We start from the raw sequence: 22,931 nt of genomic DNA on the forward strand, positions 1-22,931 counted from the left end.
ATATTACTAGATATCTGGAATGGGGCCAGTGTGGCAGGGACTGTAGATGGATGTATCTGACAGCTGATGGGGTCCATCTGCTGGTAATAGCTATTTCGTAGTCACAGTTGTGGAGCCCTTGTCGGCAGGTAGGATTATAAGGCTAGGATCAGCTTTCATAGGGTGGATTGCTGTTCTTTCAGCAGATAAGAAATTGGTTTCCATGTTGAGAGATTTGAGGAATGATGTGAAACAAAGTTTGAGATTAGGAAATTCTGGAAAGTTAACAAGGGATGACCTGCGTGCAGTATAGGTTTTGAATTGAGTCTGATTGGTTTGTTGGTTTGGATAGTGATGAAAAAGTGTTTCCACTGCAGAGTGTGACAGAAGGAGAGAAGGTCTTTAACATGTCTATTATGACTGAATCTGAGAGTGGGACAAAGTATAATGCCTTTAGAAAGGACAAATACTTCTGTGAGAATGAGGTTTTTGGAGGAGAGGTTCATGATTGTGTTGTGGGTGTGTTTAGGCTCTGAGTTCTGTAAGATAGTGGAAAGTGAGTTTCTCAGGGTGTGCCAAGTTTGGTACAGCTGAATGGCACATTTTGGTGGCTATGAGGGGGTTCACAGGAGGTTTGATGGAGGTTCTTGTAGTGGCGATGAATAGTGAGGGTCCAAATCTGGAATACGAGACCAATAGATTGTACAGTTTTTTAAGGTGGTGTTGTGAATGCTGTTCTAGTTCCTGGAAGGCAAGAGTTTCAGTCTGGGAGATGTGATGCAGAAATTTGGGACTGCATAGCAGGAGGATTTTATGGATGAAGCAGAGGCAGCACAAGGAGTTTGTGCCTGGTTTACATGGTCTAGCACACCTAGGTTGATGAGCATTATTGATTAACCAAAATTGAACAGATAAAAGTCAAAACAACCTTTGGTGAAATTACAATCTACAGCGGCAACATTAGGAGTGCAATGGAAATTCCACTGTTAAATGCAGAAGAGAGAGCAGATAGGCAGAAAGAGTACACTGAAGGCCTCTATGAGGGGGAGGAACTGTCTGACAGCGTGACAGAAGAAGAAACAGGAGTCGACTGGGAAGGGATATCAGAATCAGAATTTCTAAAATCAGTGAGGGAATTGGCAACAAAATGACTGATCACGTTGAAGTGTAGAACATATAAGACTGGCGATATACCATCAGACTTTTGGAAAAACATCATCCACACAAATCTGAAGACTGTGACAGCCAACAGGTAAGAGTGTTATTGGGCAATCAGCTTAACAGCAAATGCATCCATGTTGGTGACAAGAAAAATATACAGAAGAATGGAAACAAAAATTGAGGAGCTGTTAGATGATGGTCATTAGATGGTGATTATTTTCGTTTCAAAAAAGGTAAAGTCTCCAAAGAGGTTAGGCTGACATTGTTGTTGATAATGGAAGCAAGATTAAAGAAAAATCAAGATATGTTCATAGGATTTGTGACCTGGAAAAAGCATTTGATAGTGTAAAATGGTGCAAGATGTTCAAAATTCTGAGAAAAATAGGCATAAGGTGTAGAAAAATAGTGGTAACATATAATACGTACAAGAACCAAGAGGGAACAATAAGACTGGAACACAATGAATGAATTGCTCATATAAAAAGGGTATAATGTGGGGATTTGCCTTTACTATTCAATGTATAAACCGAAGAAGCAATGACAAAAATAAAAGACAAGCTCAAGAGTGTGATTAAAATCGAAGGTGAAGGGATATCAACGATTAGATTCACTGATGACATTGCTATCCTTAGTAAAGGTAAATAAGAATTTCAGGATCTGTTAAATGGAGTGAACAGTCCAATGAGTACTGAATATGGACAGAAGTAAATCAAAGAAAGATGAAAGTAACGAGAAAGAGCAAACATGAGAACAGCAAGAAACATAACATCAGAACTGTGTATCAGAAAGTAGACAAAGTCACAGCAATGTGGTACTTAGGTGGCAAAAAACCAATAACAGATGGAGCAGGGAGGGCATAAAAAACAGAGTAACGCTGGCAAAAAGAGCACTCCTGGTCAAGAGGAGCCCACTAGTATTGAAAACAGGGCTTAGTCTGAGGAAGAACTCTCTAAGAATGTATGTTCTATGGTAGTGAAACATGGACTGTGGGAAATCCAGATCACAAGAGCATCAAAGCATCTGAGATGTGACACTACAGAAGAATGTTGAAAATTAGGTGGACTGATAAGGAAAGGAACGAAGTGGTTCTCCACAGAATACATGGTAAACACTGGCAAGAAGAAAGGATAGGATGACAGTACATCTGTTAAGACATCAAGGAATAACTTCCATGGTACTAGACGAAACTGTAGAGGGTAAAAACTGTAGAGGAAAACAGAGATTGGAATGCAGCCAGAAAATAACTGAGGAATTGAGGATGTAAGTACAGGAGAGGAAATCGTGACAGGCCACATCAAACCATACGACAGATGACCTCTCTTTAAAAAAAAGGGAGGGGGGTATTGTTTGGGGAAGACAGCTTGGAGCTGGAGATGAGTAATTTGATGGTCAGATCATTTGGGGGGGGGGGGGATTCCATGAGCTAGGCAACAATGCAATAAAAGTATGAGGGACTGGGGTTCTGGCTAGGGATTGGAAAACCTTTCAGTATTGTCACAGAATAAGGATCTATGGTGGAGGGAAAAAAAAGTCCATAACATTACATAAAATATGTGTTTATATCACATAAACCTAAGCCTAAGCAAGGCAAACTATGTGAAGTATAGAGGGAAAAAGGTTGAGACAGTCACTGAAGGGGAGTGTGATGATGATGATTGGTTTCTGGGGCACTCAACTACACGGTCATCAGTGCCTCCACAAAGTCCCTATTTTTACACAGTCCGATCTAGCCACTGTCAGGAATGATGATGATGATGATGATGACGACGATGATGAAATGATGAGGGCAATACAAACACCCAGTACCTGGGCAGAGAAAATCCCCAACCTGGACGGGAATTGTACCCGGGACCCCATGATCCAGAGGCACTACACCAGCCACTACACTACGAGCTGCGGAAGAAGAGCATTGTGATGAAAAATAAATGGACAACAGCTGCAAAAGGCACCATCAAACTAAATGATGCACTTGTAACCATGTCAACAAAAAAACAATACGAACGGAACTCCATAAGCAGGTAATTCCAGGGCAAGTGCGAATTTCACAACCACTCACCAGTGATGCAAATGCCCCTAGCAGGAAAACGTGGAGCCAAAGCCATTTAACTTAAGACTATAGAGCAATGGAAGGAAGTCATTTGATTGGATGATTCTTCTTTCACGCCATTTCCCACATCTGGCTGGGTTTACACCCCAAGAATGATACAAGGTAGGGGTTCAGTGATGGTTTCGGCAGATATATCATGGGATTCCATGAACTTTATGCTTACTCTGCAATGTCACATTAATGCCAAGGATTATATGACCATTTTGGCTGATTAGGTCCATCCCACGGTACAATGTTTGTTCCCAAATGGTGATGCTGTGTTCCAAGATGATGAGGCCCCTGGTCACATAGTCCACACCACCCAGAACTTGTTTTGTGAGCACGAGAATGAATTGTCGCATATGCCATATTATTGAGCTTTTTTCATCTACTTTGGAGAGGATAGTGTGTGACTGCTATCTACCTCCATCATCATTAAATGAATTTACAACAATTTTGAAGGAAGAATGGTATAATTCCATTGAAAATCATATAGGACCTGTATTTATCTATTCGGAGATGACTGGAAGCTGTTTTGAATGCCAATTGGATTCCTAAGCTGCATTAGGCATGGTAATGTGTTGTGTTTTTGGTGTTTTCATATTCTTGTCCATCCCCTGTATCTAAATTATCTTTTGGGGATACTAATTTAGAATTAAAAGTATCAACTGAGCCAATCATTTCCCAAGACATTGCAATTTCACACAACTGCACTGTATGCAGCCTGTGGTGCAACACACATTATTACTGAATCAACTATGGAAATACCTGCATAAAATAATATGCAAAATAAAGGAAATGCAACCACTCACCTATAGCTGACTGATGTGTAATGCATAAAAACATACAAACGTAAACGGTATTTACACTAGCTTTCGAGCTCTTGCTCTTTCTGCAGTAAAAGTACAAACATTCACACACAAAACCACACACACACCCAAATGTACACACCCACAGCCATGGGGAGACTGTTGATTATCGATAGTAGTTGCCTGGGCAGATGGAAGAGGAGAGAGGTAGGTAAGGACGCATGAAGGGAGGAGAGGGTAGCAGGATGTTGTGAGGCATGTGTTTCGACAGGTAATTTAGGGACTAAACAAAAAATATGTGAAAAGTTCAGTGGGTAGAGCACATAGGAGATCCTGACACCAGCAACTCTCTGCTTTCATACCTTTTACCTATTCCGCAAACTCCACAAACCTACCCTCTCTCAGGTTTTTCCAACTGGTCTTTCCATTGGAGCTGGGTACACTGCTCCCACAGAACGAATTTCCGCCTTTGTTGACCAAAACCTCCAAACTACTGTTTGTACATCCCATCCTGTTTCAAGACAGCACTCACTTCCTTCACCGCCTTTCCATAGCTCCAGTCCCCTTACCACAAGACTCCTTGTTGATCACTGTGATTCAATGTCCTTATACACCACCATTCCCCATGCCCATGGCCTTGTTGCTTAATTGTCATAGTCAACCACATTCTGATGCATAATTATTTATGTTTTGAAGATCAAATCTATGAACAAATCCCTGGTGCTATCATGGGTACTCGCATGGCACCATCCCATTCTAACTTATTTATGGATCATCTGCCAGAATCCTTCCTACCCAGTTAACACCCTAGCTCAGATTCCGTGACGACGTTTTCACAATCTGGACTCACAGCAGGGACAGTCTTGCTCTTTTGGCAGGGACAGTCTTGCTCTTTTGTCCATAACCTCAGCATCTATTCCAAGTATGTTTTATCTGGTATTTCTCAACTCAATGATCAACCTTCCTGGATGGTCTTTTCCACCTACACAGGTTGGAATTGTCTCTCCAGCATATCCCGTGCTCTTGTTGTGCCCCTGAACTAAACCTCCACTAACTTGTTTCCCACAGCCTCAGTCTAAATTTTCCCATCTCTCTACACCACTCGTTCCCTGTCCAGATTGTACACTGCCTTCTCCCACCACTTCACACCCCCTCATCATCTCTCATCTCTCTCCCTCTCTCCTCCTTTTCTCTCTTTCCTCCTTGTCTTCCTTTCAATCACCACCTTCCTCTCCTTTATTCTTCTCTCTCTCTCTCTCTCTCTCTCTCTCCCCCCCCCCCCCCCACCCCCCCCCCCCGAACCCTCTCTCTACCTTGTATGTACTCTATTCTCTGAACTCCTTTATCTTGTTGTGCAGCTGTTGAGTCATCTGTCAAAAGATCTGCCTCACACTATCCTGCTATACCCTCCCCACCTCATGCACCCTTCCCTGCCCTCTCCCCACCACCATCTACCCAGGCAACTGTTATTGATAATCAATGATTAATCTCGGTCCAGCCATAGGTGTGTGTATTTGGGTGTCTGTCTGGTTGTGTTTGTGAATGTGTACTTTTATTAAAGAGAGAGAGAGAGAGAGAGAGAGAGAGAGAGAGAGAGAGAGAGAGTTCAAAAGCTCATGTAAGTACTGTTTTCTGTTGCATGTTTCTATGCGCCGCTCTCAGCCAGCTACAGGTGAGTTGTTGCCTTTCCTTTATTTTTCGTATTATTAGTAAATCAGATTCACAGTGTTGTCCTCATCGTTTCATCATCATTCGGGAAAAGCGGCAAGACTGGACAGTGAAAAGATTGGGAATTTGTACGGGCACTGATGACTGTACAGCTGAATACCCCACAAATCAAAAATCATCATCATCATCATCATCAACAACAACAACAACAACAACAACAACAACAACAACAACAACAACAACAACAACAAATATGCCCATCCCAGGCACCTACTTCCCTGGGACTAGTGACCTGCAATGAAGAATGTCTGCATAAAAAAATTTCAATAACTCTACTGAGCTCAGCTTGCCCCTCGGTCTCCATAGTTCATCATCATAGTTCTTTTGTAAATTTTATTACACATTAGCTGACCACATCACTTGTTGTATATATGTCTCTCATTTTGCTACATTCTAAAAGCCCACTTCCTTTTGTGTAATTCACCTGTCTTAGGTGACAGATGGTCTGTCCTAGAGGGTTCCACAAATCTCTGCCCACCATGGCTCTGCCTTTTAGCTGACACAAGAACACTTATCTGATTAAATGTAGTGTGCACTGTGACAAAAAAATACAGAAGCTGTTTGCATGGAAGGTCTAACAATGCTCACTTTGGGCTGGACCAATGGCATGCATGTCATTCTGTCGCTGGCTTCGAGAAACCATAAATACTTTAGACTACCATAGGTATGTAAACAGTTTAATTGGAATGGCAATTGACAAAATGTGTTGCTATCGGAGAAGTCTGCTTAATGACTGAGTTTTATCTCTGTGGTTCAAAGCATCAAAGGCTGGCACAAGTTTGGTCGCCAGTTCTCCCACTCAGCCTAGCTCACCCAAAACTGTATGATTATGTCCTTATTTCCCAGCTTAAGTGAAGAGGAATTTAGTGTCCCAACCAAGCACTTCAGAATCTGAGGACACACCACATCTGATAGTGACATTGCCGATTCTGAAATCACATTTAGATCGTCACCACTACATTGCTGCCAGAGCCTCCGACCAGATCTGGAAGTTTGGACTGGTTTTGTGGTAGATCCGTAATTTTTTCAATTAGACAGTTATCTGGTAACTAAACATGTGTGGAAAAGACAGACTAAAAAACAGTTTATTAAAATCATTTAGTAAATTTGATAGCAGCCAGTCAAGGAGCTTATTGCATCCCAACCCATTTACCAATGGCGCGCCCAGGACAAGTGTGAGCACCATCTGTTTAGTAGGGTACACTAGCACTGCTCATTTCCTCCAACTTTGGTTTCTTGTGAACTGGCAACATGATTTGATGGAGTGGTGAATGACATTCAAGTTTGTCACTGGTTACTGTAGTACCAGAATGCTTTGGAATGTAAAATGTCTCATGCACAAAAATAAAGCACCAAAGGCAGCCACAATCATTTTTTTGGTAAGGGCAATAAAAATACCAGGATTTTGAAAGAAGGCAATTAAAAACATAAAGTTAGGAATACAGAAACAGTTGATTTATCAAGTCAAAAGACATATGACAAGGTCCTTAAACTGTGTCCTGTACCTAGAAGGTACAACACTGTCTACAGTTTTGTTTGTGCAGGTATGGCTTCTCTTAGTTCAGTACTGGTACAGTGGATTTTACCTCTGTGAGTTCTCTAAGAAACACATTCAGTGATCTATGAAAATCTTTTAATCAATCACTTTTTGTACCATTTTTCTCTTATTTGCATTTTCACACTCTCCTTTCACCACATCTAGGATAAGCTCTACTGCACAGTGTAATTCTTGATTCATCATCACGCAGTGAATCACTTTGAAGTACACACTCCATAGCCCACTTCCAGTTTTCTCATTTAGAAAAGTTTTTAAATCCCTTGTCACTTGACTAAATTACTAACATAGTGTGAACCAGTCTTAAGGTAACACTGGGTTAGCAACCCACTTTCTTGTTTATTTGCTACTTGGATCAATTCTTACTGCTGACGACCTCTGCACTTTACAACAAGACTGCTCTAGACAATCTTTGAATAGACTTTATGACAATCTACACACTATTGTAAGTTACAGCACTACTTCTTACTTTGTAACCTGCTTGTTTCTTAACAAAATTCATACAAGCAAGTCATAAAAATGTAAATTTCCTTCCTATCTACATCTTGAAACAAATATTAATTACAATATTATTAAACTATTCTAATGTACTTCTTGCTGGTTCTGATTAGGACAGTGCTGTTGAATTGTCCTATTATATGCCCATGAGTTACTATATGTCAAGTACCAGCTACACACAAAACCGAGAGAAAGATACAGGTAATCACAGAAAAGAGATGAAATTAATTTAAACTTCAATTACATAACTGAAAGAAACAGATAATATATTTTATGAATGTTTGTTTACTGTATTTATGAAGCTTATCTTTAGTAAGTAATTAATTATTGAATAAAATTATCTACTGTACTCACAGATATTGCACATAATTCTTTATTAGTTGAACTAGGATTCCACTGTGCTGCTCCAACTTCATATTTACTGTGTCTAGGAACTTTGTGAAGAGCATCCGATGGATCATTTAAATTTTTAACTGCTAAATATCTACGCCTGCAAATTAAATTACATGATGTATTACAAATCAAATGTTAAATCTATGCTACTGTTTAAAATAACATAATAAAAAAACTCAAGACAGGACAAATAAACTACATTGCGACACACAATATAAATTCCCTCATACAACCAGGCAAACTCAAAATTCTGACGGATGAAATGGATCGCAAGGGGATTCTCATAACCGGACTTCAAGAAATGAGAAATACTGATCAGGAGCCGATAGAATCACAAGGATATAGGATTTATAAGGGAATAGCAGGGAAAAGAGTCATGAAACAGTGTCCACAATTTGGAACAGGATTCGTGGTGAGTCTGAAAATAATAGAGTCCATAATAGAATTTAAAGCACAATCTCCCAGGCTCTCAACATTAACTCTAAAAGCTGCAAATAAAATGTACACAATAATAAATGCCCATGCCCCGACAAATGATAAAAATAATAAAAAAGAACACAGAGAAGAGGTAGAAAAATTTTGGGAGCTCTTAGATCAAACGACGAATAACATTAATAAAAATCACATCAAAATTTTAATTGGAGACTTCAATGCCCAGTTAGGAAGGGAAAAGAGATATAGAGACATAATAGGGAAATGGACAGCACAAAGAAGAACAAACAAAAATGGCATAAGACTAGTGGAATTTTGCAGAAACCATGATATGATCTCAAAGTCGACGTATTTTAAGAGAAGACCAAGTAAACTAAAAACTTGGAAACATCCAGACTGGAAAAAAGGAGAATGGCAACTGGACCATGTCTGCATGGATAAGAATTACCACAAGGAAATTTACAATGTGAAAGTACTGAGAGGGACAGATACCGGATCAGATCATTACATGATAAAAATTAAAATTAAATTAACCCCATTAGCAAAGAAAAAATCCCACCAGAAGAAGAAGAGAACCTATGACCCTCATAAACTGATACAAAATGAGGATTATGAAGCACAAACCAGGGATACAAAAATAACAGATGATCTGGAAGAAATAATTCCCAAATTGAAACAAATAGCTGAACAAGTTGCCCCTATAAATCCAAGGAAAAAACACCAGTGGTGGAACGATGAATGTGATGAAGCAGTGTTGAATCGACACCAAGCCTGGTTAAGGCATCAAAATGAAAAAACAGAAAAATCATATTTGGAACTCACAAAACAAAGGAAGACAACACAAAAAATAATAAGGAGAGTTAAACGTCAGTACCAAAAAGATATACTTCTAATGATAGAAACAAATAGTGAAAAAACAAACTCAAGAGACTATTACAAAATATTTGGCAGACAATTACAAAGATATGATCCTCCAACATTAATGTTAAAAGATAAAGATAATAACCTAGCCCATAGCAATAGTAAAAATACAGAAATTCTAGCAGAAACATTTAACAAGTTACTAAATTGTGAAGATCCCCAGAACTTCTTCAGATAAACACAGAAACCCCAATTAAAACACCAGCAGAAAATATAAATCCACCTACAATAAATGAGGTCTACAGAGCTTTGAAAGAACTCAAAAACTACAAAGCAAGTGGAGAAGATCAAACGTTTGCTGAACTTTGGAAATATGCAGCAGAACCAGTAAAGATAGCATTACACCAATGCATAGTAAAAATCTGGAATGAAGAGAAATTACCAGAAAATTGGACTACTGCTATAATACATCCATTACATAAGAAAGGAGAAAAATCAAATCCAGACAACTATAGAGGAATTTCCCTTTTGGACTGCACGTATAAGATCATGTCAAGAATACTATACAACCGCTGTAAAGATCAATTAGAACTGGAACTGGGAGAATATCAAGGAGGATTTAGATCCTGGAGAAGCTGCCCAGAACAGATAATCACCTTGAAGTTAGTTATGGATGTCTACAAAAGAAGGCAAAAACAACTAGTCATAACCTTTGTAGATTTCAAAAAGGCGTATGATTGCATCCATAGATCTTCAATGATGAAAATATTAAGGAATTTTGGACTCCATCCTAAATTAATAAAAATGATACAGTTAACCTTAACAAACACCAAATCCAAAGTAAAATTTAGAGGAGAAATATCTGAACCATTTACGATTAAAACAGGGTTGAGACAGGGAGATTGTTTATCACCATTGCTATTCAATGGTGCTCTTGAATATGTAATGAGAGAATGGTACAAGGAAAATCCTATGAATATTAAAATTGGAACTAAGAAAGATAAAATAAACCTAAATTGCTTGGGATTTGCTGATGACCTAGCATTACTAGCTAATAATATTCAGGAAGCCACGAAACAAATAACAAGCTTACAAAATATAGCACAAAAATTAGGACTCCAGATATCATTTGAAAAGACTGAAATAATGGTAACGGATCCACTTGTAATAGATCACATCACAGTGAACAATAGGGAAATTAAAATAGTGAAACAATTTAAATACCTGGGTGAAATTATAACACATAAATTGGACGAGAAACCTGCATGGCGAGCAAGAACTAATAAAATGATAAAAGCTCAAAAACTAACATGGTCTACGTACAATAAAAAATGTCTATCAATTAAAACAAAATTAAAACATTACAAGACGGTGGTTCAACCAGAGGTTACATACGGAAGTGAAACTCTTTTTAAAGTCACCCAGAAAAACAGAATTGACAAAATTTTAAAAGTAGAGAGAAGAATTGCTAGAACATGCATAAATAAGAAATATCAAAAAGCTGGGCAATGGCGGATAGTTCCAAATGAAGTGGTATACAGAGAACTGGAGCCCATCACTGATACTATACGAAAGAAAAGGATCTCTTTTTGTGGTCACATTCTGAGGACACCAGAAACCAGATTATCAAGGAAAATTATTGAGAAACTCTGGAATTTGAAACAACAAGGAGGATGGCTTAAGGAAATAAGAGAGGATATGGAAGAACTGGAAATAACTCTGGATGATTTGCAGAACAAAACGCCAAATTTAAAGAAGCTGAGGGACACAGAAATAAGATTTAAACCAAAAATTGACAAACGACATACAATGAAAAGGGTATTTACAGATGAGGAACGACGAAAAGCATCGGAACGAATGAAGAGATACTGGGCCACTCGGAAGGGGAAAATACCAAAGAAGAGGACCAAATGATTGACTGAAGTGGTCCAATGAGACCGTAAAAGCAGAAGAAGAAGAAGAAGAAGAAATTAATGGGTTGTAAAATAAGAATAAATATAGAAAAAATAAAAACAAAATATGTACAACTGCTCATACGTTACAAATACTGCTTCAGTTTCAAAGTTCTTTTATTACCACACGAGCGGTTTCGGGCTCTTATAAGCCCATCTTCAGGTGTCGTAACTTGGTGCTGTGGCCCCCGGGCTCTACAATTGAAGTGGTATTTTCAATTTCTGGTACAACGCTCAGTTGCAGAGGTTCCTCCAACAGAACTGTTTGTACAACTGTTCAGTCAGAGCTAATCACAGAACAAGTCTCTCTCTCTCTCTCTCTCTCTCTCTCTCTCTCTCTCTCTCTCTCTCCCCCCCCCCCCCCCCACATGTGTGTGTGTGTGTGTGTGTGTGTGTGTGTGTGTTTTGCAAATCACATTTAAGTGCCTGGCAGAGTGTTCATCAAACCAAATAATGTTGATCACACTGTATCAACAAAGCGCGGGTGCGCGCGCGCGCGCGCGCACGCACACACACACACACACACACACACATTACATTAAGCTGTGGACAAGATTGAGGCTGAGGTACAGTACGAGACAACCAGATAACAGTTTCACTTCCCATAATTCAGTGAATGCTTATCTCACTGACTCATGACTATGCTCCACAACAGCAAGGCAACAATACAGAGTAGCATAGTGCACATCTAAAAAAATTGCAACACCCAGTAAGTATGACCCCCATGAATCAAAATGAAGATAGTGTGTACAATATACCAGAAATACTTGATTAAAACAGCAACGATGGAGAACACACAGGTTTATCAATATTCTCTCGAGTGACCAGAAAGGTCAAAAAGTGATGAGCCATCAAAGTGGAAATGTGAGACCATATGACAGAATGTCTTTTCAATGTCTAAATGGAATGTTTGGTATCAGTAATTTAGGAAAACCACTAAAACCTAAATTCAGATAGCCAGAAGGGGATCTGAACCATTTCCTAACAGAATTTCAACAGTGAAGACTGTCAATGTCAGTACACTAACACCTAACACTTACCCCACCACCACTGTGTGACAGGATGCTGAGAGACTCAACAGAAAACACACTATTAAGCCACTCGTCACACTAGCGATGGTGTTCATGTATGTATAAAAGTTTGGTACAACCCAACGCACTGTTTCAGGTTGAACAAGCAAGCTGCTACAGCAGTGATGCAAATGTGGGACAAATGGAATTGAGGACAATGCTGCAACAAGCAGTAGATCATGTAATGAGCACACAGCGCAGCATGGTTGTCATCTAGGCTGTATGGTCATGCATGCCATTGATTTATTGGCTCAGACTGCAGTGAGTATGTGAACACTATCATAGGTGTAAGTTTGTAGGCTTTTGCAGCCAGAGATAATACCCATGAATTTCTTCTGAGTTGCAGACAGCATCATGTTGTAACATTATGTACAAGCCTCTCAATCGCCACTGATAGTGGCCTTCGTCTGGGTATTTAATACTATTGGGGCAATGTAATTTTAAAGTGCTGTCTTCACTTCTGTCCCAATCTAATACATAAAAATGAATAGACATTTGATCAGCTTCTAAGCATTCCTACACCATTTATCTACAGTGCTGAAACTTTGGTGAATTGTTGTGTGTACATCTGCAAAGGTTTCTTAGGGGGTAAGAACCACCTACCTTCCATGGGGTGGAGGTGAGAGTGAAACAGTGTAACATAGCAGCTAGCTTAACTCAGGAAGTCTTGGGCAACTAAATCCAAATTTTGTATATAAATGACTCATTATTTGTATAAAACTACTTACTCTAGGGGTAAGTGTGGGGGTGGGAACTGTGACACAAAAATATTTGATAACAACCAACATTAGATACCAAATCCATAGTTTTCGAGGTAGCTACGCTCACTGGTGGCAGTGCCAATAAATCTACACCACTAAGACAGTGGTTGGAGGAAGTTTGACACAGTGGCATTTCAGCATATCTCTGTAATGACTGAAGCAATTTGTACCAAACTTGGTGCACATTTTCATTGTAAAAAATTACGTGACAGTACGATACAGCTAGCACCCCTATGGTTGATGGTGGGGATTAAAGGGATGATGTAAAAGAATAACTCGGGAATGTGTGAAGCAATGTCAAACAAATTTGCTATATACATGACTTCTTACTTGTATAAAAATACTGTGGAAACAAGATACCCCTGTTACATCTAGGGATGGGGTGGGGAGGAGAAGGGGTGACATATAAAAATATTCAGAAATGACCTATTGGTATTTAGTTGACTTGGAAAACTTTAAAAGTATGAAGCACAATCTGTGTCTTATTTGTGTTGTCAAAGCATCAACCAGGTCACTTCATGTGCAAGGATTAAAGCTGGAAAAATAAATGCGTTTACAAGCTCAATTATATGTTGCATGCTCACAAGTGAGGAAAATTTGTTCTTTCACATGATGGAAGGGCCAGAAATATACCATGCACATACCAGCACCTCAACATATATTTTAAACTATATATGAAGGTAGTATCTATTCCCGAAAGAACAGTTACCGTTTACCGTTGATGACCATGCAGCTTTCGCTAGAATGAAATGATAATTAAATGGACACCCTAGCTGCAAAAAGGCGTTGATATGCTTCATTGGGCTCATGTTGAAAATGTGTGCCCCAACCAGGACTCGAACTCGGGATCTCCTGCTTACATGGCAGACGCTCTATCCATCTGAGCCACCGAGGGCACAGAGGCTAGTGCGCCTGCAGGGACTTATCCCTTGCACGCTCCCTGTGAGACCCACATTCCCAACATGTCCACACCACTACATTCGTAGTACACCTAATAGATGTTTGCCCATCATACTCATTACTCGGGGCAGATTAATCTACCAAGTCCCGTAAGAGTTTGGGCATAGCGTGTGCATTCGCACAAGAAGGTCAATGGCCGGGAAGCCATATTTTAACTATATACGATCATATATGGTTAAAATATGGCTTCCCGGCCATTGACCTTCTTGTGCAAATGCACACGCTATGCCCAAACTCTTACGGGACTTGGTAGATTAATCTGCCACGAGTAATGAGTATGATGGGCAAACATCTATTAGGCGCACTACAAATGTAGTAGTGTGGACGTGTTGGGAATGTGGGTATCACGGGGAGCGTGCAAGGGATAAGTCCCTGCAGGCACACTACCCACTGTGCTCTTGGTGGCTCAGATGGATAGAGCGTCTGCCATGTAAGCAGGAGATCCCGGGTTCGAGTTCCAGTCGGGGCACACATTTTCAACATGTCCCCAATGAAGTATATCAACGTTTGTTTGCAGCTAGGGTGTCCATTTAATTATCATTTCATACATTTTAAAATTTAATTTAATGCACAAGAAATCACTGTCTGTCATTTATCTTGTGCATGTAAATATGTGAATTTTGTATATGTGTACCTGTTTGTAAAGGAAAAGAGGCATTGCAGTGCACACTGGGCACAACCAGTAATTTAAAAAAAAATAACATAAGTAATATCCCTCATATGCCTGGATATCAGGGGCAGAGCTTAGGATATGTACTGATTAGTAATTTAAGACAGATTTTTATTCACCCAAATTGGCAATACACGATTATTCACCCAAATTGGCAATACACGAGGAAGCTGCTTTGTAATGCGGTGCTGTTCAGTGGCAGTCAGGAGGAATCAGTAGGTCATTTGCTTTCTGTGTGACACGGCAGCCTTGCAAACATAATCTTCCGTATATTGGCTATTTCTACCATAGACACATAACATAATCAACCTTCATCACAGCCACTGGACACCAGAGCAGCAGCACTATATCGAGAAGCAGCTCCCTCCTGAGTCACCAATGTGACCCAATTAAATTTCATCAAAATTTACAATCAAAAAAGAAGATCACCTCCCTTCCTATCCATCCTTTGACACTAAATCACACGATGAAATTTATTTATGGTCCTTTTACGGAACCATATGGACAAGAGTGAAGACAAGATTGGCAAAATGTAGTGTTTTCAGACAAGTCTCATTCCAATATACTTCAGAATGATAACTGTGTATTGTTTTAGATGCTGCTGAGGTGACCACAGTCTGGCAAACCACACAATTGAACTGCATAACAGCTTAACACCAAACAAGATGATGGTTGGTTGGTTTGTTTGGGAGATTAAAGGGACCAGACTGCTATGGTCATCGGTCTCTTTTTCCAAAAAACTAAAACCACGCAAAGAGAATAAAAAAAAACGAACAACTGGAAAGACGGCAGACGACACAGGACAAGAAAGACTCAGACAGAGATCAGACGAAACAAATTAAAATCACACAGAGTGTGAAGGTGGTTGGCAGACCATAAGAGATAAAAAAGGAAAAGCCAGCCACTGAGAACACATTAAAAACTCAGTTTAAAAACCGTAGGCCAAAGGCCAGAATCAACACAAAACAATAAAATAAAACATAAACACTCAGATTAAATGATAAAAAACCCCTGCCCGAATAAAACGCAAAACTAAGCCAGCCATAGCAGGGTCATCAGTCAAAAGGGCAGGGAGCGTATCAGGCAGCGCTAATGTCTGCCTGAGCACAGCTAAAAGGCGACATTCCAACAAAATGTGGACCACAGATAAAACGGAGCCGCAGCGACATAGAGGTGGGTCCTCATGGCGCAATAAGTGGCGGTGCGTCAGCCGAGTGTGCCCAATGCGCAGCCGGCAGAGGACAACAGACTCCTGGCTGGAGACCCGCATGGACGACCGCCACACAGTCGTCGCCACCTTGATAGGGCGAAGTTTGTTGGGCATGGGCAGGTTGCGCCATTCAGTGTCCCACAGGTCGAAAATTTTGCGGCGTAAGATTGCCCGCAAATCAGTCGCCGGAAGGCCAATCTCCAGAGATGGTGCACTGGTGGCCTCTTTCGCCAGGCGGTCAACATTTTCATTGCCGGGTATCCCAACATGGCCTGGGGTCCACACAAAGACCACAGAGTGGCCGCAATGGGCAAGATTATGCAGGGACTCCTGGATAGCCATCACCAGGCGAGAACGAGGGAAACACTGGTTGAGGGTTCGTAAACCGCTCAGGGAATCGCTACAGATCACGAAGGACTCACCTGAGCAGGAGTGGATATACTCTAGGGTGCGAAAGATGGCGACCAGCTCAGCAGTGTAAACGCTGCAGCCAGCCAGCAATGAACTTTGTTCGAAATGGTCCCCTAGAGTTAGCGCATAACCGACACGACCAGCAACCATCGAGCCGTCAGTGTAAACAATGCCAGAGCCCTGATACATTGCGAGGATGGAAAGAAAGCGGCGGCGGAAGCCCTCCGGAGGGACTGAGTCCTTCGGGCCCTGTGCCAATTCCAGCTGAAGGTGAGGGCAAGGCACACACCACAGGGGTGCACGTAGAGGTGCCCGGAAAGGAGGCAGTAGAGGTAATGCCCCAAGCCCAGAGAGAAGTTCTCAGACGCGGACCGCGATCGTACATGCAGCCCTGGGCCGACGTTCTGGAAGATGGACGTGCGACTGTGGGAATAGTAGCCGATAGTTAGGATGCCCGGGCAAGCTGAAAACATGGGCAGCATAAGCGGCCAGCAAACGTTGGCGCTGTAACCGCAGTGGAGGGACACCCGCCTCCACAAGTATGCTGTCCACTGGGCTGGTCCATAAAGCACCAGTGGCAAGGTGTATCCCAGTGTGGAGGATAGGGTCCAGCACCAGCAATGCAGATGGGGATGCTGAGCCATAAGCCAGGCTCCCATAATCCAGGCGGGACTGGATTAACGCCTGGTAGAGCAGCAAACAGGGTAGATCGGTCGGCGCCCCAGCGGGTGTGGCTCAAGAATCGCAGAGCATTTAGATGCCGCCAACACACCTGTTTAAGCTGCCGAATATGAGGTAGCCAAGTCAACTGGGCATCAGAAACCACACCCAAAAACCTATGTGTCTCCACCACAGCAAGAAGTTCGCCATCAAGATAAAGCCGTGGCTCCGGGTGAACAGTGCGTCGCCGGCAGAAATGCATAACGCAGGTCTTGGCCGCCGAAAACTGGAACCCATGAGCTACAGCCCAAGTCTGCGCCTTACGGATAGCGCCCTGTAGCTGACGTTCAGCAGCTGCAATGCCAATAGAGCTGTCGTAAAGGCAGAAGTCGTCAGCATCCGGGAAGCGGACACAGAATTTCCCACCGCTGCAGCAAGCCCGTTTATTGCAACTAAAAACAGGCAGACACTGAGGACAGATCCCTGTGGTACCCCGTTCTCCTGGACTCGGGAGGAACTATGGGAGGCCGCGACTTGCACGCGGAAGGTACGATACGACAGAAAATTTCGAATAAAGATCGGCAGAGGGCCCCGAAGACCCCATCCATGAAGCGTAGAAAGGATGTGATGACGCCATGACGTATCGTACGCCTTCCGCATGTCGAAAAAGACAGCGACCAGGTGCTGACGACGGGCAAAGGCAGTACGGATGGCCGATTCCAGGCTCACTAGATTGTCGGCGGTGGAGCGGCCTTTACAGAACCCACCCTGAGACGGAGCCAGAAGGCCCCGAGACTCCAGTACCCAGTTCAACTGCCGGCTCACCATCCGTTCAAGCAACTTGCAAAGGACGTTGGTGAGGCTAATGGGATGGTAGCTGTCCACCTCCAAAGGGTTCTTGCCCGGTTTCAGAATGGAGATAACAATACTTTCCCGCTATTGCGATGGAAACTCACCCTCGACCCAAATACGGTTGTAAAGGTCGAGGAGCCATCGCTGGCAGTCCACTGAAAGGCACTTCAGCATCTGACAGTGGATGCCATCTGGCCCAGGAGCGGTATCAGGGCAAGTGGCTAGGGCACTGCAAAATTCCCAATCACTGAATGGAACATTGTACGATTCTGGGTGGTGGGTGCGAAACGAAACGCTCCGACGTTCCATCCGCTCTTTAATGGAGCGGAAGGCCAGGGGGTAATTCTCAGAAGTGGAACTCATAGCAAAATGCTCCGCCAAGCAGTTTGCAATGATGTCAGAGTCAGTACAGACTGCTCCATTCAGTGAGAGCGCAGGGACGCTGACAGAGGTCCGATAGCCGTAGGCGCGTCGAATCTTGGCCCAGACCTGCGATGGAGTGACATGGAGGCCAATGGTGGACTCATACCGCTCCCAGCACTCCTGCTTGCCTTGGCAGATAAGGAGGCGGGCTCGCGCACGCAGCCGTTTGAAGGTGATAAGGTGGTCTATGGAGGGATGTCGCTTGTGACGCTGGAGCGCCCGCCGGCGATCTTTAATCGCTTCAGCGATCTCAGGCGACCACCAAGGCACAGTCCGCTGCCGAGAGGACCCAGAAGAACAGGGAATGGCAGATTCGGCGGCAGTAACGATGCCAGTGGCGATCGATTGAACCACCGCATCAATGTCATCATTAGAGAGAGGCTCAATAGCGGCAGTGGAGGAGAACAAGTCCCAGTCAGCCTTATTCATAGCCCATCTGCTAGGGCGCCCAGAAGAGTGTCACTGTGGCAGTGACAGAAATATCGGAAAGTGGTCACTACCACACAGGTCGTCATGCACTCTCCATTGTACAGACGGTAAGAGGCTAGGGCTGCAGATCGAAAGGTCGATGGTGGAGTACGTACCATGCGCCACGCTGAAGTGTGTGAAGGAACCATCATTTAAAAGCAAAAGATCGAGCTGTGCCAAGAAATGCTCAATGGTGGCGCCTCGACCTGTCGCCACCGACCCACCCCACAGAGGGTTATGGGCGTTGAAGTCGCCCAGTAACAAGAAAGGTGGCGGCAATTGGGCTACCAGTGCAGCCAGGACATGCTGCGCAACATCACCATCCGGTGGAAGGTAAAGACTGCAGACGGTAACAGCCTGTGGCGTCCACATCCGAACAGCGACAGCCTCTAAATGTGTTTGTAGAGGGACAGACTCGCTGTGAAGAGAGTTAAGGACATATATGCAGATGCCACCAGACACCCTTTCATAAGCTGCCCGGTTCTTATAATAATCCAGATAGCCACGGAGGGCGGGGGTTCGCATTGCTGGAAACCAAGTTTCCTGAAGAGCAATGCAGAAGAAAGGGTGAAGGCTGATAAGTTGTCAGAGCTCAGCTAGATGGTGGAAGAAACCGCTGCAGTTCCACTGGAGGATGGTATTGTCCATGTCTGAGAAAGGCGTAACGGGACTTGGAAGGCAGATTACGCTGCTGGGTCACCCGCTGCCTCCGATTGAGCACCTGTGCTAGTGCTATCCATTGTGTCTGAGGGACCAGCGAGATCGAGGTCCTCAGCGGATGCCAGAATCTCCACCTCGTCCTCAGATGCAGAGCTGGAAGGTTGCAGTGGGCTGGCTGCCACCACGAGTTCCTTGGCTTAGAGCTCTTCTTCTTGGGTTTCTCACGCTGCTCCTTGGGTTTCACTGGCTGGGAGGACTTCACCGATTCAGTCTCCGGGATGGAGGAGGATCGTGAAGCCCTACGACCAGCTGATTGTGGGCATTTACGCCACTGTCGGTCATCAGCCTTCCCGCTGGTGGAAACCTGGGAAGGGAGGGACCCAAGTGACCCCTTGCGAGCGTGAGAAGCCGAAGAAGTGGGACACTTCTCCGGCTTAGAAGCGGGGACGGACGTCCCCGATGGGTGGGATGGTGTTGCTCCTGAGGTAGGTGGCACAGGAGCAACCCGGTGGGCAGAGCCCCCCATTGGCGAGGGGGCAGGAGGAGTTGTACTACTCGTCGATCCGGCCGGAATTCGAGAAACTGATGGGGCTAGCACAGGTGTTGTAGCAGCGGCGTAGGAAGATGTCATTCTCACAGGATGGAGTCGGTCGTATTTCCTTTTGGCCTCAGTATAAGTCAGTCGGTCCAGGGTCTTGTATTCCATGATTTTACACTCTTTCTGGAAGATTCGGCAGTGTGGCGAGCAAGGTGAATGGTGCTCCCCACAGTTGACACAGATGGGAGGCGGGGCACATGGAGTATTGGGATGTGATGGGCGTCCGCAATATCGACATGTGAGGCTGGAAGTGCAGCGGGAAGACATATGTCCGAACTTCCAGCACTTTAAGCACCGCAGCGGGGGAGGGATATAGGGCTTGACGTCACATCAGTAGACCATCACCTTGACCTTTTCCAGTAATGTATCCCCCTCGAAGACCAAGATGAAGGCACCAGTTGCAATCTGATATTCCTTCGGACCCCGATGAACGCGCCGGACGAAATGTACACCTCAGTGCTCTAAATTGGTGCGCAGCTCGTCATCAGACTGCAAAAGAAGATCCCTATGGTAAATAACTCCCTGGACCATATTTAAACTCTTATGGGGTGTGATCGTAATGGCAACATCCCCCAACTTGTCACAAGCAAGTAACCGTCGTGACTGGGCAGAGGATGCCGTTTGTATCAGGACTGACCCAGAGCGCATTTTGGACAAGCCCTCCATCTCCCCAAACTTGTCCTCTAAATGCTCGACGAAGAACTGAGGCTTTGTGGAGAGAAAAGACTCCCCATCAGCTCTCATACAAACTAAGAATCGGGGCGAATAACTGCTACTGCGATCCTGAGACTTACGTTCCTCCCATGGTGTGGCCAGGGAGGGGAATGTTTTTGGATCATACTTCTGAGCATTAAATTGAGCCTGAGAACGCTTAGAGACTGCTGGCAGCTGGCCACCAGTGAGAGACGATGTACCACGCTTCATTGCGGGTCATCCGCCCTGATGCCACCTACTCCGACCAAGGGCCCTCCCCACAGGTGCCACCCAGCTGTAGCAAGAGCCACCTGACAGGATGGCTGTTGCCGGGAGTCCCGATACCCCAGGAGGATAGGCATCTACTCCTTAGCATACGTGGGGAGTTAACGGCGCAGGCATCAGTAGAGCATCCCTGTGTTGTCAGGGGGCTACAACCAACAGGGTACATGGCGGCCCCACCACAACGGACTGGCTACCATGCTGGATGTTAGGTAACATGTGGTCCATGGTCGCCGTCAGTGCAGAAAGAGGCACCACACAGTGCAAGGTGTAATCTGCACGCAGAAACTTAGTCATGCCCAAGAGATGGAGAGCGGGCTGGACTGCAATTCAACGGCGAATAAGCTGGCGAAAGGTCTGATTGCAAGATGGACACAATGCACCAAGTAAGGCGCCCTTCCCCAATCGGCTCGCTCTTTGGAAAAATTTTGAGATATGGAGGTCAAACCCGATAGGGGACCATCACATAAGGCCGAAACGTTTGAGACTCCTTTTAGTCGCCTCTTACGACAGGCAGGATACCGCGGGCCTATTCTTACCCCCGAACCCGCAGGGAGGAAACAAGATGATTCAAAGTACCAATGGAGTATGGATTCATACATACTGAAGACAAAAGAGACAGCAACTGTAACAAAAGTTAGATTTTTGACCCTCACCTTCATGCAATCTACAAGTATTTCAGCAGGACAATGCACTGTTAGACATGGCAAGGAATATGAAAACTGTTGATACCAATGTTTTCTTGGCCTGAAAAGTGTCTCGCCCATTTAACATATCTAATAACTTTCAGATGTCTTGATTACACTTTTTATTATTTCGAAAATCGCCTAAGCAGAAGCAACCACCAGTAAAATAGATATGACATATACAGGAACATCCACTGAACATGTAGTAAACGGATTCACAAGGCATAATATCAGTTTGGAGCTAAAAAACCTAACAGTAAATTAGAGAACAAATTGTGACATATGACTGAGGCCAGGGTTGACAAGTAACAGGGCACAGGAGTTTACAGGATTAAGTGTGGTGATTGTGAAAAATTTTATGTAGGACACACTGGTAGGTCCTTCAAAAACATTTTAGAGAGCATATGTATGACATCAATGAAGGCAGTATAAAAAGGCATCTTTTACAAAGAAACTACAAGCTAAGCAAAATTCAAACCAATCTTAAAATTCTGCACAATGTCCGTAAGGATTTACTATTAAATAAACATGAAGAATTGTAGATTTATCAGAGCAAAACAAATTTTTCATCAGAAATACTAGACAAACAAATATGACAGCATTTCAAAAAGCAACAGCAAACTATCAGTATTAAATACAATTAACATGTCAGGAATTTGAATCTCCTGGGGAGTGAAGATGCACTCTGAGAAAGTTCGGGCATATGCCGACAGATGGCATGACAACCTGAGTAAGAAAGGCAGTCGCAACAAAATGACTGCGTCCCTAGCTGTGTGCACTGTAGAAGAACAGTGAGTCGGAGGGTGTAAAATCTCAACAAATCCATAGAAGGATGTTGTAAAGGCATGGAGGTAGCTGCATTAATGAGAGAAGAGTGTACGAGTGGGTGATGCCTTTAAAAGTGGTCATACGTCAGCCACAGATAAGCAATGGTCTGATCATCCCAGGACGGCCGTTACTGATGAGAATGTGGCATGCACTGATGCCATGATTTGTGAGAATTGGTGTATTTCTGTAGAAGCTTTAGCCAGGGTACTGAGTATATATCAGTGTCAGATCTGCTCCTACCAATA

At 43.4% G+C, this 22,931-nt stretch overlaps 1 protein-coding gene across 4 annotated transcripts in view; it reads right to left on the minus strand.

The window, feature by feature from the left end:
- Window positions 1–22,931, minus strand: part of LOC124615487 (GATOR complex protein WDR59) — a 272,429-nt gene that overhangs the window by 205,057 nt on the left and 44,441 nt on the right. For all 4 annotated transcript variants that reach the window (XM_047143428.1, XM_047143427.1, XM_047143424.1 and 1 more), the window contains exon 3: window positions 8,171–8,306. In XM_047143428.1, the coding sequence (XP_046999384.1) occupies window positions 8,171–8,306 (136 nt within the window). The remainder of the gene's footprint in view (window positions 1–8,170; window positions 8,307–22,931) is intronic.

This window comes from Schistocerca americana, chromosome 5 (assembly GCF_021461395.2).
Source record: "Schistocerca americana isolate TAMUIC-IGC-003095 chromosome 5, iqSchAmer2.1, whole genome shotgun sequence".
In the NCBI taxonomy this organism is placed as follows: Eukaryota; Metazoa; Arthropoda; class Insecta; order Orthoptera; family Acrididae; genus Schistocerca; species Schistocerca americana.